Source organism: Myotis daubentonii, chromosome 7 (assembly GCF_963259705.1).
Source record: "Myotis daubentonii chromosome 7, mMyoDau2.1, whole genome shotgun sequence".
Taxonomy (NCBI): Eukaryota; Metazoa; Chordata; class Mammalia; order Chiroptera; family Vespertilionidae; genus Myotis; species Myotis daubentonii.
In genome coordinates this window covers 22,343,653-22,356,240 of record NC_081846.1, presented here as the reverse complement: position 1 = coordinate 22,356,240, position 12,588 = coordinate 22,343,653, and the positions used below count along the sequence as shown (strand labels likewise).

The following is a 12,588-nucleotide window of genomic DNA, read 5'->3' as shown; positions in this document are numbered from 1 at the left end:
GAAAGGGGAAAACTTGGGTATCACAGATGGGCCAGTGGCTTCTTGTTGGACTCCGCTGCTAAAACAACAAAGTAAAGGGATGACAGGGCAGGGGAGGGGGCAAGCAGTAACCAGGAAGTACCTTTGTATGGGTTAAGAAGGAGCACAGTTCAAGTGAAAACAACCTTTCTGATCCAAACTTCCCACCTTGGATTCCCTGGGTGCCACTTTTCCCCAGGGGAGAGATAAGCAGACCTTCTGGATCAGATACAAGTGTCTTTGGAGATCTCCTTCTGTACAGTTCATTCAAACATTTATTGAACAGTCACTGTTTTACTGAGTCTTAGGAAGGGAGGTAGATTCAGTTAAGAGTACAAGAGTTTAGGCAGCAGTGTGTGGAAGCCCATCCTTCAATGAATGACTGCTTCTGAAATCCACCTGTTATGCCACCAGACTCTGCTTGCCCTAGCGACCTGTGAGCCAGACCCCATTAATCAGAGACAGTAAGGGAAGTAAAGAGATCATGAGCCTTCCTAGGTTATGGGGAAATCACAGCTCCTTCTGCTCTCCCCCAGATTGTGTCCATTGACAGACAACAGCAAGTGGGATTATCCAGGCTCCTTCACTGAGGCCATAGGACATTCACAATTTGGCTCTCACCCTCAGAAAGCCACGAGTTGAAGAGGAAACATCCATGAATGAGAGGCTAGAAGGTTGACTGAGTAGTGTTATGAGGTCAGAATAGGAAGACCCAGGGCCACTGGCTGGGTGGACATATGTAAAGACAAATGGTCTACAGGTGGTGAAGCTCCCAAGACCAGCATGATAGGACATGGTTTCACCATGTCATCGCCTCTCCCTGTCTACTGAGGAAGTTTGAAGGTTTCTGAAAGTGGCTTCTCAGGATAAAAGGGAAGTGAGGGAGCAGACGGAAGACCTGAGGAAATGAGAACCTTCAGAGGAAACTCCTCAACTACAAAGGACTTCAGGCCCAAACAGGTTCACTAGGTTTTCTCCTCTTGAACTCGAATTCAATCACTGCACCAAGGCCTAAAACAAACCACACACAGCTCTCTGAAGGTAGAAAGCAAACCCTGCTTTATAAGGCCGAGTAGCTGTCATTGGCTTCTCTGCTGAGATATGAGGTACCGGCCAGTGAACCTTCTTCATCTTCTCCCTGTCCCCACCACCCTACCAACCCTCCAGATAACCATCTCTGTAATTTTACTGCTTCAAAAAAATACTCTGAAGAGGGGGAAGGTGAGGGGGCAGGGGCGCAGGCTGGCCAGTTCCCATGAGGTAGCTACGCCAGTGCTCCTGGGCAGGGGCTAGTGGAAAGAGGCCAGTCATGGGCTCACAGCAGCCAGGAGGGAGTCACCGGTTGACTGGGAGGTGGGGGGAGCAGAGAGTCTCAAAGTCCGCCCAGAGTATTTGTTCACAGGTAACATCTGCTTGGAGAGGCTGGGCTCTTTGCTGGTGTCTTCACTGTCTTTTGAGGAAATGGGTTTCCTGGAGAAAGAGGAAAAAACACAAGCATGAGTCTTCTTGGACTTGGGTATAGTCCCATCTTCAAAGAGTGGTACAATTTCCTCAGAGGAGCTGTTTTTTGTTATTGTTGTTGTTTGTTTTTTTTTTAGACAATAAATAGGACAAAGAAATAGCTGAGTCACTGTGCAGTTTAGACTTCAACTTGTGACCTGCCTTCAGAGTCTGGACCGGGAATTCACAACATTATGGTATAATAAACCATAGTTATATAGAGGTATAAATAATTGTAAAATATACTTTATTTATTTGAAGGCTTGAGAGCTTAAGTACAAGTATAAATGTGTGTGAGCATAGGAGAGCTAAAAGATTTCTTACATTGCCAAAACCGGTTTGGCTCAGTGGATAGAGCGTCGGCCTGCGGACTGAAGGTCCCAGGTTCGATTCCGGTCAAGGGCATGTACCTTGGTTGCGGGCACATCCCCAGTGGGGAGTGTGCAGGAGGCAGCTGGTCGATGTTTCTCTCTCATCGATGTTTCTAACTCTCTATCTCTCTCCTTTCCTCTCTGTAAAAACTCAATAAAATATATTAAAAAAAAAAAGAAAAAGAAAAACAACAAGTCCTATTAAAAAAAAAAAAAAATTTCTTACAGCTAATGAGTATGGCTGAAAGTGGCCATTTCTGCAGATGGTTCTGTGCTCAGCTCGGCTCAGCATCCTGGGCATACCAAGAGCCAATCAATTGAAAAATGCTGATTTCATAATAGTCTGGGCATATCAAAAGCCACTAGGAAAAGGATATTATAGCTGAATATTCTGAATATCAACCAATTAAAAAATGCTGGTCTCATCATAATCTGGGAAGAGAGAAAGGAACAAAACTCTCTGAACTCATACCGTTAAGATATTGTGTATCAAATGTAAAAATAAATTTTAAATAAATTTTAAAAAGTATCTGAAGTCACACCCAACACCCTTTCCTTGCAGCACTCACCCCAGCTTGCCAGTCTCCGATTTGGAGAAAGCACTGACCATCACATCAGCCTTTGGGACAGTCAGAAGTGATGTCGGGAGAGACCACTGAAAGCAAAGGAAACAATGAGGCGAAAATGTTCCAGGTCTTGGCACTCTCTCGAACCTCTGCCTCTGAGTGATGACCATGGGCTTCTCCCCTTCCCTATCCTTCATACATGGGCCCACATGGGGAAAGTCTTGGTTTTCTCCCTATTGAGACAAAAAGTTGAGGCTACAAAGCACTTTTTGATCCTTGAAAGAAAGGCACCCAGGGAATCCTAGAAGCAATTATTCCTTTGAAAAGGAAGGGCCATGAGACAGAAAGGGAGGGCCTAGGGAGAAGTGGGAGGGTCTGGACCTCCACCCAACCTACACTGCACTCTTCACGCAGAGGAAGGAGGACTCTGAGATGGAGCTGACCCCTCCCTCCCAATGGTATCACTTACCACTGGAGCAGACTCAGTGATGGCTCCTGTGTGGAACCCCTTGTAGCACCAACTCCGAAGCAGATCTACTCCTAGGACAAGATGAGTAGGGGTGGGATTTAAGAGGTGGAATCAATTGGCCAATCTTCTTGCCAGGGAGGCCCATTTCTTGGTCTACAGGGATTTAATCTCTCACTACTAGTAAACATGGCCTCTTATGGGCAGGGAGGACACATCACCTTTGAGCTTGTTGCCATGGTACTTCTGTTCCCACTGGGTGGTGAGAATGTTGAAATAACGTGGCTGCTCAAAAAAGCGGAGATAGCGAGAAGAAATTCGGGAAGGAAAAATTCGTTCAAATTGACCCCGGCGGGAAAACTCGTCTTCCATCTCGACCAAAACCCGAACGTCATCTGGTGTCAGGACATCCAGCACAGATGCATAGAAATCCTATGACCCAAGGAACACGGAGGAGGAGAGTATGACAGAAAATAGAAACAGAGAATCAAGAAGCCAGGGGTCAGGGAGAACAACTCTGGTACCCCAGGACTCTCAGGGGACCACCAAGGCAGCCTGGTGAGCCAGCTCTGGACCTCATCTGTTCCAAAGTCTACTGAGCTCAGCTGGGAGATGAATATATTCTTGGTCAGGGTGAGGGGAACCACTGGGGCACAGAGGTTAAGTGATTTGTTGGGTGGGATCAATATCAGAATCCAGCAACTCAGATTTAGCAATAGCCTTATGTCTGCCACTCTTCCATCCAGCTCCCTCAACCTGCTCTGAGAAAGCCAAGCCTTCCAAGGGCTCACTGCACCTCAGGGAAAGAAACCCAAAGGGTCTACAGCTCTGAGGACAAGGGTGGGCTAGGACAGAATACTGCCAAGGGCAGTGGTTCTTGAACACATGATAAAGGCCATCAACTCCCGAATGATGTACATGCCAACATATCTCTGCACACAAAGGAGGTTGTGGACCTAGACTAGGAAACCCTGCCCTAGACAGAATAAAAACTGGTTCCAAATGTTTGAGTAGGGAAGCATTCTGCTGGCACTGGGGTTGGGGGGTGGGAGGTAATCTCCTACCTGATCAGGAATTTTCTGGGTCAGGTAATAGGCTTTCTTCAACTTCTGTGCAGTGATTTGCTCTGGGGCCATTTGACATTTGTTCCTGGGGGAGGTGGGCAGGCTAAGGCAGGGGGCAGAAAAGGAGAAAGGGTAAGGTCAGCAGCTTCACATCCTGAGGACATGTGGAGAGAGGGTCCAGCCCAGGAAGGCACCCTTTTCAAGAAAAGACAAAGAAGTACGGACAGATGTTAATTGAGTAGATTAGTCTGCAATGCACCCCATTCGAGCAGACTGTCTGAGAGTCAAAGAGCAAGTACCATGGAAAAATGTAAGGAGTATGGCCCTGCTGGTGTGGCTCAGTGAGAGCATCGGTCCATGCACCGAAGGGTCTCGGGCTTGATTTCCAGTCAAGGACGTGAGCCTGGGTTGCAGCCTGAGCTGCAGATTTGATCCCCAGCTTTGGTGGGGGCACATGGAGGAAACAACCAATTGATGTGTCTCTTGTGTCAATGTTTCTCTCTCTCTCATCCTCTCTACATTCCCTCCCTCCCACACTCTGTAAAATTTCCTCAGGTGAGGATTAACCAAAACAAAACAAAAAAAAGTAGGGAGTACAAAGTGTCCTTTCTAGTTGTATTTCAATAGTAAAAAAAGACCCTGGAATAATTACTGTATACTCAGTTTAGTTTAATTTAGTGAACACTTACTAAATACCCAGCTCAGTCCTACTGGCTATGTGATCCTTGACAAATACTTGACCTCCCTGTACCTTGGTCTCATCACTCACATTACTACAATTACCACCGAGAGACACAAAGATGGCCTCCAAGGAGCTCACAGGATGGCAGATGTCAAATGACAACTACAGCACAGAGCCCAAGAGTCTCTTAAGGTATGGTAAGGAAAGCAAGTTTTGTTACTGGCAATTTAGGAATTGAATTCCAGCTCTACCTCTTTGTAGCTGGATAACCTTAGATGGGCTACTTAATTCTGGTGATTTTCAACTTTCTCTTCTGTAAACTGAAGACACCAATACCAGCCTCATGGGGTTGCTGTGCTGAGTTATAGTTTCTTCCTTACATAAAGCAGGTCCTGGCTAAATACTGGCTCCCTTCCCGCGAGAGTGGTTCCAAGAGCAGGCTTCATGAAGATGTTGCCCTGAGTTAGGCTTTGATGGATGGGTGAAGTTGAAACAGGGAGGTCTAGCTGAGGGGAATTTTAAGAGGAAGAAACCCTATGAGCAAAGGAGGGGACACTATGGGGAAACAGTGAGAAGCAACAAATGTTGCAGAGAGGAGACTGGATTAACTGATCTTTAAGGATCCTTCCAACCTTGAGGTTCTCTGAGTGGTCTGGTTCATCAGAACATGGAAACCAGAAGAGGAGTAAAGGGAGGGGTGCCTTGGAAACGGAGGCTGGGGCCTTGACTGCCCATGTGAGGAGTTGAAAGCTGAGTCCCCAGGCCCTATGGAGATTCCTGAACAGGTGAGCAGTATAACTAAACTTGCTTTTAAGGGCACAGACATGGCAGAGGTGTGTGGATAACTGTAGGGGCAGATCAAGCAGCAAAGGAGACCTGGCAGGTGGAGCACACTGACATTATTCCTTCTCAGATTCACAGTGGAGCTGTTCATGCTGCCAGCCGAGCCGCAGACAAGCAAAGAGGCTGACCTGGTGGAGCTGCTGGAGCAGCTGGAGCTGGAAATGTCCTCTGCGTTGGGCAGAACAAAGCCTGCCAGGTTCAGAAGGTCACGGATCATTTGGCCTTTGATGCTGATGTCCAATGGAGAGTTAGAGTGGAGGCTTCAAGGAAAGGGTGGAAAGAGTGGTAAAACTGTTTCCAATTGTATGTCCAGGTCAGTGATAGCCCCATTTACTCCCTGGCTTCCCCAGGATAAAAGGACTCTGACATTCAAACTCACGAGCACAATCATAGGGGTCTTCCTGCCCCACAGATAGTGAATAACCTTAGTCAGGGAGGTTCTTGCCCGTGACCTTCATTTGTTAGGGAAAAGCAAGTGGTGGGAGCAAGTTCAAAAGAACAAATTTTAACAGCCCCTGTCCTAGCCAGTTTGGCTCAGTGAGAGCATCAGATTGAAGGGAACTGGGTTCAATTCCAGTCAAGGGCACATGCCTGGATTCCGGGCTCAATCCCCAGTTTGGGGCATACAGGAGGCAGTCAATCAATGATTCTCTCTCATTATTGATGTTTCCAACTCTCTCTCCCTCTTCCTTTCTCTCTGAAATCAATAAAAATATATTAAAAAAAATTTTAACAACCCCTCTCCATCCTCAAAGAACCCTGAAATAATGGCAAAGAATGAGTAATGAGCAAACAAACAGATGCTGAAGGGAAAACACAAATTTTAATGAAGTAAAGGTCTTCCCAAAGTCAGCAAGATTGGAGTGGAAATAGGATCATAAGCATAAAGAAAGGGTTCTGCTGTGAGTGCCCTGACAATACCACCTACCTTGGGGAAATGTTGACCTCCAGGACCCAGGGCTTAAGGTTCTCATCCAGCATGATGTCAAAACCAAAGAGCTCGTGGCAACTATAGGGCCGCCGCACATACATCTTCAGCAGGCTGGTCACGTAGGGTTCTGACCTGGTCATAGGGAGAAGGGAGGCCTTACCCAGAGCTGCCCTGCCAATGGAGTGGCCCAAAGACGGGAGAGCAGAAGTAAGCCAGAAAAAGCAGCTCTCAAGAGGCCTCTGATGTGGGGGCAGCTTCTGGGGATGGATTTCATAGAAGAGCAGAATTTAATTCTATCCACTCCTTCCTACTCCCTTAGAAACTGAAACAGCACAGCACAAAGTCTGGGGCACAGCAGTGTAAAACCCATGAGAAAAGAGGGGCTTTGGTGGCAGGCCCCACACCAGATGACAGTGTGACTCACGAGATGATGGTTTTGACAACAACATCCTTTATCTTCTCCCATATGGCATCACTATTGACTCCTTTCTGGCTCAGGTAGTTCCACAAAGCTTTCAGTGCCCTGCAGCATGGGGAAGGGAATACAAGTATTAGGGATTATATTCTATGAATTGAATGATGAAGAGAAAGAAAAAGGAACAAGAAGCACAACGGTATTTTCTTCCTATCTCTTCTTTTGATGTTTTGAATTAAGACAGAGTTGAGCTTGGATGCAAAGAGACCAATTCTGAATTGCCAAGTGTTTTAATATCTTGGGTCTTAAATTAATCTTCCATTCATCATCTCCTTGAGCCTCCCCAAACCCCAGAACCCTGTGCTCCTCTAGGTTTCCATTGACAGAGACACTGCCTCGGTACCATTTGTGGCCCTGGCAGGCCGTTTCATCTGCATTGGCCTGGTACTCAGCATTCTTTTTATTGACACTGTAGTTGGTCAGGTGCATGAACTTGTTACCAAGGCTCTTCATGGAAGGGGAATACCTGAAAGGAGGAGAAAGGCAGAGGTAAGAAGAGGAGATAGCAATCAGACAACGGTTCAAACATTTACCATATCCTGAGGAGATAAAGGACAAGTGGACAGATCTTTTCAGATGCACGAGAGCCTCAGAAGTATGTCTGGTGGTAAGGTTTCTAGAACAGTACACTAAACTCCTCTCCTTTATCCCACCTCAGTCCTGCAGGAAGACCTTCCCCAGATTCACTGAAGTAAAGAACCTCCTCATATGATATTGTGATTTATAATATTGTGATTTATAATCTTTGCCCCCAATTTTCTGACACACAGTTCCTAAAACCCTTGTAAATCCTAAGTGATAAGAGCATTAAGCATCTTTTGTCCTAATATTGGTCTTTGGCCCAGTTCCTGACACAGGACTCCTGAAACCTTTGTGAACTCCTAGGTAATAAAAGTGAGTTTTATTCTAATGAAGAGCTTTGGGTTGGGCTCTTGGATAAAGCTGGTGACCAGAAAGAATAAGCCATGATTAGAAGCTTGGAATTTTCAGCCTGGCCCCCCCATTCTTTTAAGATGGGAGATAGGCTGAAAATGGATGAGTATGATCCATCATGCCTATGTGATAAAGCCTCCATAAAACCCCAAAAGTATAGGGTTCAGAGAGCTTCTGGGTAGGTGAACATGAGGAGTAGGGAGAATGGTGCCCCCAGAAGAGGAATGAAAGCTCCTAGCCTACACATCTCTTCCACCTGGATATTCATCTATATTTTTTATCCTATTCTTTCATAAGAAACCAGTGAACATAAGTAAACTGAGTTCTGTGAGCCGCTCGACCAAATTAACAGAACCCTAGAAGAGGTCATGGGAACCTGATTTATAGCCAATGGGTCAGAAGCACATGTGGCAATGTGGAGTTGTGACTGGCATCTGAAGTGAGCAGTGGGAAGCCTTGTGAAGCTGAGCTCTCAACCTGTGGGATCTGATGCTAACATCAGGAAGATAATGTCAGAATTGAGTTACATTGTGGGACACCTAGCTGGTATTGCAGAGATTTGCTTGGCGTGGGGAAAAGCCCCCATATATTTGGTGACCAGAAGTGTCCAAAGCAGATACAGAGGAAGAAAGGAAGACTAGGTTTTCCTAAATATACCTCACATTCTCCTTTGCTAACAAAAACTACCAAAACATTTGTTATTTTTCTGTTGGGTGTCCTCCAGTTTCCCTTCCTCTCAGGAAAGCAAATCCCCAGACCTGTTAAGGTGACACTTCACCACTAGCACATACTTGCAACTGGCAAAGCGGACGAGTCCATCTGAAAAGAGGTAAATCCGTAGAGGATCATAGCAGGTGACGTAAACATAGATTCGCAGATCAAATTTGCTGCCACTGATGAGGTAGGGTTTGTGTAGATACCTACGTATAGAAAGGCCAGCTTCAGGAACATGATAGATGAAGTAGGGCTCAGTGGGTAATTGAGCCATGACAAAAGCCAGCCAACAGTCCCTGAGATAAAGGCTAAAACAGTTGGCTGAGGACAGTCTTTGGCTGGGAGGACAAAGGACAGAAGAACATGACAAAAAGGGAACCTCCAAGCTGAGGAAATGAGAAAATGGGAAGGGGGATCTGAGCTGCAGGCAGACTCACCTCTGTACCAGAAGGGGCCTTCTCTTGGGGAGCTGACTCCATTTGTGAATGACCTGGATGCCAATGCCCCGAGCTGATGCTGGCTAGAAGTCAAGTGCATAGGAGATGAGATTTGCTCATGGCCAATACTCTGTTGTTCCTAATCTCAGGCCATGGTCTACTCCCCCACTGTGACCCACTCACTGGTTTAACAATCCACTTTTGGCGACTGCTGCTCTCCCAGGCTTTGCGCAGGAGCTTGGCATCCTGGGGCAGGATGAAGGACTGGGGAAAGAAACTGAACTCCTTCTTGCCAAAGCAGTTTTGCATGCGGGATAGGTTCCGCCACAGCCGGTCCTTTCGCCCAATTTGGAATGATCCTGGGAAGTGGTTTAGCTACAGAAAGGACAAAGGGTGAGAGCAGGGAGAGGGCCCAGGTAAGATCACGAGGAAGATGGCAGAACTCACTCTCCCATTCCAACTTCCTTAGCAACTTTTTAAGCTCCTGTTCTATCTTCTTTTCACCATCTCATGGTCCTCAAGAATTCAGCTGCCAAGCACTCACCAAAAAATGATTAAAAGACAAAACAACAAAATTTAGTGCCTTTCAGGAGTTGACAGTTCATGATATATAATAGCAATTAAGGCAGACATAATATCCACCTTAAGTGCAAAGAAAAAGTTATTAAGTCTTTTTCCATGACAGTCTATATACAAAGATAAGAAAGTACCTGGCCTTCAATAAGGGTGGGGCAAGGGACTCATTCATTTCAATATGAGACCAGAGTCCTCTTTATACATATTCAGCTTGGAGGAAGGGAGGCAAAGTGGTTACAGGGGAAACAATAAACTGAAAACAGTGGTTATAGGGGAAACATAATAAACTGAAAACAGATGTTGCATCTCTAGACACATTAGAGAATAATGTCTTTGAGAGGCTGTGACTGCCCAAGTCACTGTGCTGAACTGCTAAATGTGTGTGATCTGCTAGGGTCATACTGCACCCTCTCCTGTACTTTCTCCACTCCTCTATAAGCCTTCCTGACTTCTCTGTGTCATCCAACTCTTCCCCCACTACCAATCTCCTCCTGCCCAGTCCAAACGCCTGAAAAGCACCTCAGAAAGGGCTCCTACCTTCTGGTGCCCCCGAAGAGATCGGAAACTAGAAGACTTCATGTGGTGACCCCAGCAGCCCAGCCAGTCATCATTTTCTATAGAAGACACATCAGGGAGTCAGTCCCTAGAGCAGAGAGATCCCCAGAGATGCCACTGGGGCTGGGAATATAGCTCCTAGACACTATTTTCTAAGAGTTACCATGGGGCTATCCTATCTGGGGCCCTGGGGTCACAGGTAGAACAATCTCTGTCTTCCAGTTTTGAGGAATAGGTTCCAGCCCAGAAGGAGTTCAAAGCTATGTCCTATGAGACTGGCAACTTCAGGACAGAATCCCCACATAGGAGGAAGTACCCAGGGCTCCCTTCTTCCCAGAGCCCATCTGTTGGGGCCGAGGACAGATTCAGAATAAGGCAAGTGACTCACTCTTGCTGACTTTGAAGTGGGACCGTCCAATGGTCTGTTTGACAATGTTGGGGGTCACTGTGCTCATCTTCCACCGCAGCAGCTTCCTTTGTTCCCAGGGAAGTTTCTCCACTGGGAGAGAAGTGGGGGTGGGGGGATGGAGAAGAGCAGGAGAGTCATGGTTAGAAGAGGAAAGATGGTATTATTGCTCAACCTTTCCTGGGTAGGTAAGTCACGAAATACAGTTTCTGATCAGAGTTTCAGTGGGGAAGAGGGGGGACTGCACAGGAATGAGAAGCACAGAAAGGAGGAGAGGTTGAAAGGGGAAAGAAACAGGTTAAAGGGCAAGAACAATGCATGAGATCATGGGGCTGAGGATCAGCTCAAGGACAGACAAGAAAAAGGTCTGCATATTGGACCGGTGAACCAGGTGGGGGACCAAGCACCATAAGAACCATTCTGGAAAGCCCCTCCAATTCTTTTGCCACCTCCTCCCAACTTTGTTAGCACCTTTCTCCTGGGGCTCTTCTGGGCTTACACACACTTGGCCAGGTTTACCTTTCTCTTCTCGAGTGCCAAAATAGATGGTAGGAGGTACATTGGGAAAGAGACTGTAGATAAGGGCTGGCCGGACAACTTTCTCATTGGAAAGAGGTTTGGTCAGAGCCTCATTGCAGCCCCTAAGAAGAGAAACAGACATGTGGTACAGAAAGGGAAAGCCACAGCCCTGAAGTATTGTTACTACTACATATAATTTCTTTGGGAGTGCTGTCTTTTAATTGTACTTCTATAAGTGCTCAATAATTATTTTGCAAATATCAATAAGGTGCTAACCTATATATAGCCACACCTTTAAATGTCACCTGAAGACAAGGCTTTTGATACTTCATTCTGTGATACAGCTCTAAAATTTCCTGTGACAAGCTACACGTTGGGGAAATCCCTGAAAAGTGTGGTTCTGGCCCTAGCTGGTTTGGCTCAGTGGATAGAGCGTTAGTCTGCGGGCTGAAGGACCTCGGGTTTGAGTCCGGCCAAGGGCACATGCCCAGGTTGCCAGCTTGATCCCAAGTAGGGGGCATGCAGGAGGCAGCCGATCAATGATTCTCTCTCATCATTGATGTTTCTATCTCTTTCTCCCTTTCTCTCTCTTCCTCTCTGAAATCAATAAAAATAAAATAAATAAAAAAGAGTGATTCTGAGAGCAGGAACTGAGTTTGGGTGGCAGCTAGTAGAGGAATAAGCTACACTAAGACAAAGAGAAATAAATGAGATAAAAAGAATGATATGTATAATTTAAAAAGGGGAAAAGCAACAAAAAGGAAAGAAATAGTGATACTTCTAACTCATTTTATATTTAGGCTTCTCTGAAGATAAACATGGTTGATTAATGCTCTCCTCCACCTGGGAAATGATTTGACACCAAATTATGTAATAAAATAGCAATGCAGGTCTGGGAATCTGGGGCAGTGGGCCATGGGATCCCTATGTTTGTTCAACAATGGCTTGGCCAAGGCTATGTCAAGGGGTCTCAGAACAGTGAATATCTCAACTATCTATTAGGTACAAAGTGACAGACTCAGTTCATTTCTTTAAATAGCACTGAAGCCGAAACTGGTTTGGCTCAGTGGATAGAGCGTCGGCCTGCGGACTGAAAGGTCCCAGGTTCGATTCCGGTCAAGGGCATGTACCTGGGTTGCGGGCACATCCCCAGGAGGAGATGTGCAGGAGGCAGCTGATCGATGTTTCTCTCATCGATGTTTCTAACTCTCTATCTCTCTCCCTTCCTCTCTGTGAGAAATCAATAAAATATATTAAAAAATAAATAAATAAATAGCACTGAAAATAGACAGAATAGATTATTCTCTATACTGAGCTCATAGAATCCACAAATATTACTATTTAAGATTAATTTTTAGTTTATAAACAGCCATTCTACCTGTTATTGTGCAGCATAACAGAAATAGGCACAATATGTAAAACATTAATCTTTTAAACCTTAGGAAATTTTAATGAGAGCCCAGAAATCGGCCCAAACCAATATGCTCAATTAATATTTGACAAAGGAGGCAAGAACATACAATGGAGTCAAG

General features: G+C 45.8%; 1 protein-coding gene across 1 annotated transcript in view; it reads right to left on the bottom strand.

Annotated features, from left to right (window-relative positions):
* Positions 1 to 270: 270 nt before the first annotated feature.
* The window catches only part of TTLL4 (tubulin tyrosine ligase like 4), a 28,940-nt gene continuing 16,622 nt past the window's right edge, over positions 271 to 12,588 (bottom strand). Inside the window, 15 exon segments of the mRNA XM_059703177.1 lie at positions 271 to 1,488; positions 2,459 to 2,544; positions 2,925 to 2,995; positions 3,143 to 3,353; positions 3,986 to 4,088; positions 5,639 to 5,770; positions 6,439 to 6,573; positions 6,866 to 6,964; positions 7,260 to 7,382; positions 8,641 to 8,769; positions 9,001 to 9,083; positions 9,184 to 9,375; positions 10,114 to 10,190; positions 10,520 to 10,630; positions 11,057 to 11,178. Coding sequence (XP_059559160.1) covers positions 1,326 to 1,488; positions 2,459 to 2,544; positions 2,925 to 2,995; positions 3,143 to 3,353; positions 3,986 to 4,088; positions 5,639 to 5,770; positions 6,439 to 6,573; positions 6,866 to 6,964; positions 7,260 to 7,382; positions 8,641 to 8,769; positions 9,001 to 9,083; positions 9,184 to 9,375; positions 10,114 to 10,190; positions 10,520 to 10,630; positions 11,057 to 11,178 — 1,837 coding nt within the window. The 3' untranslated portion in view covers positions 271 to 1,325.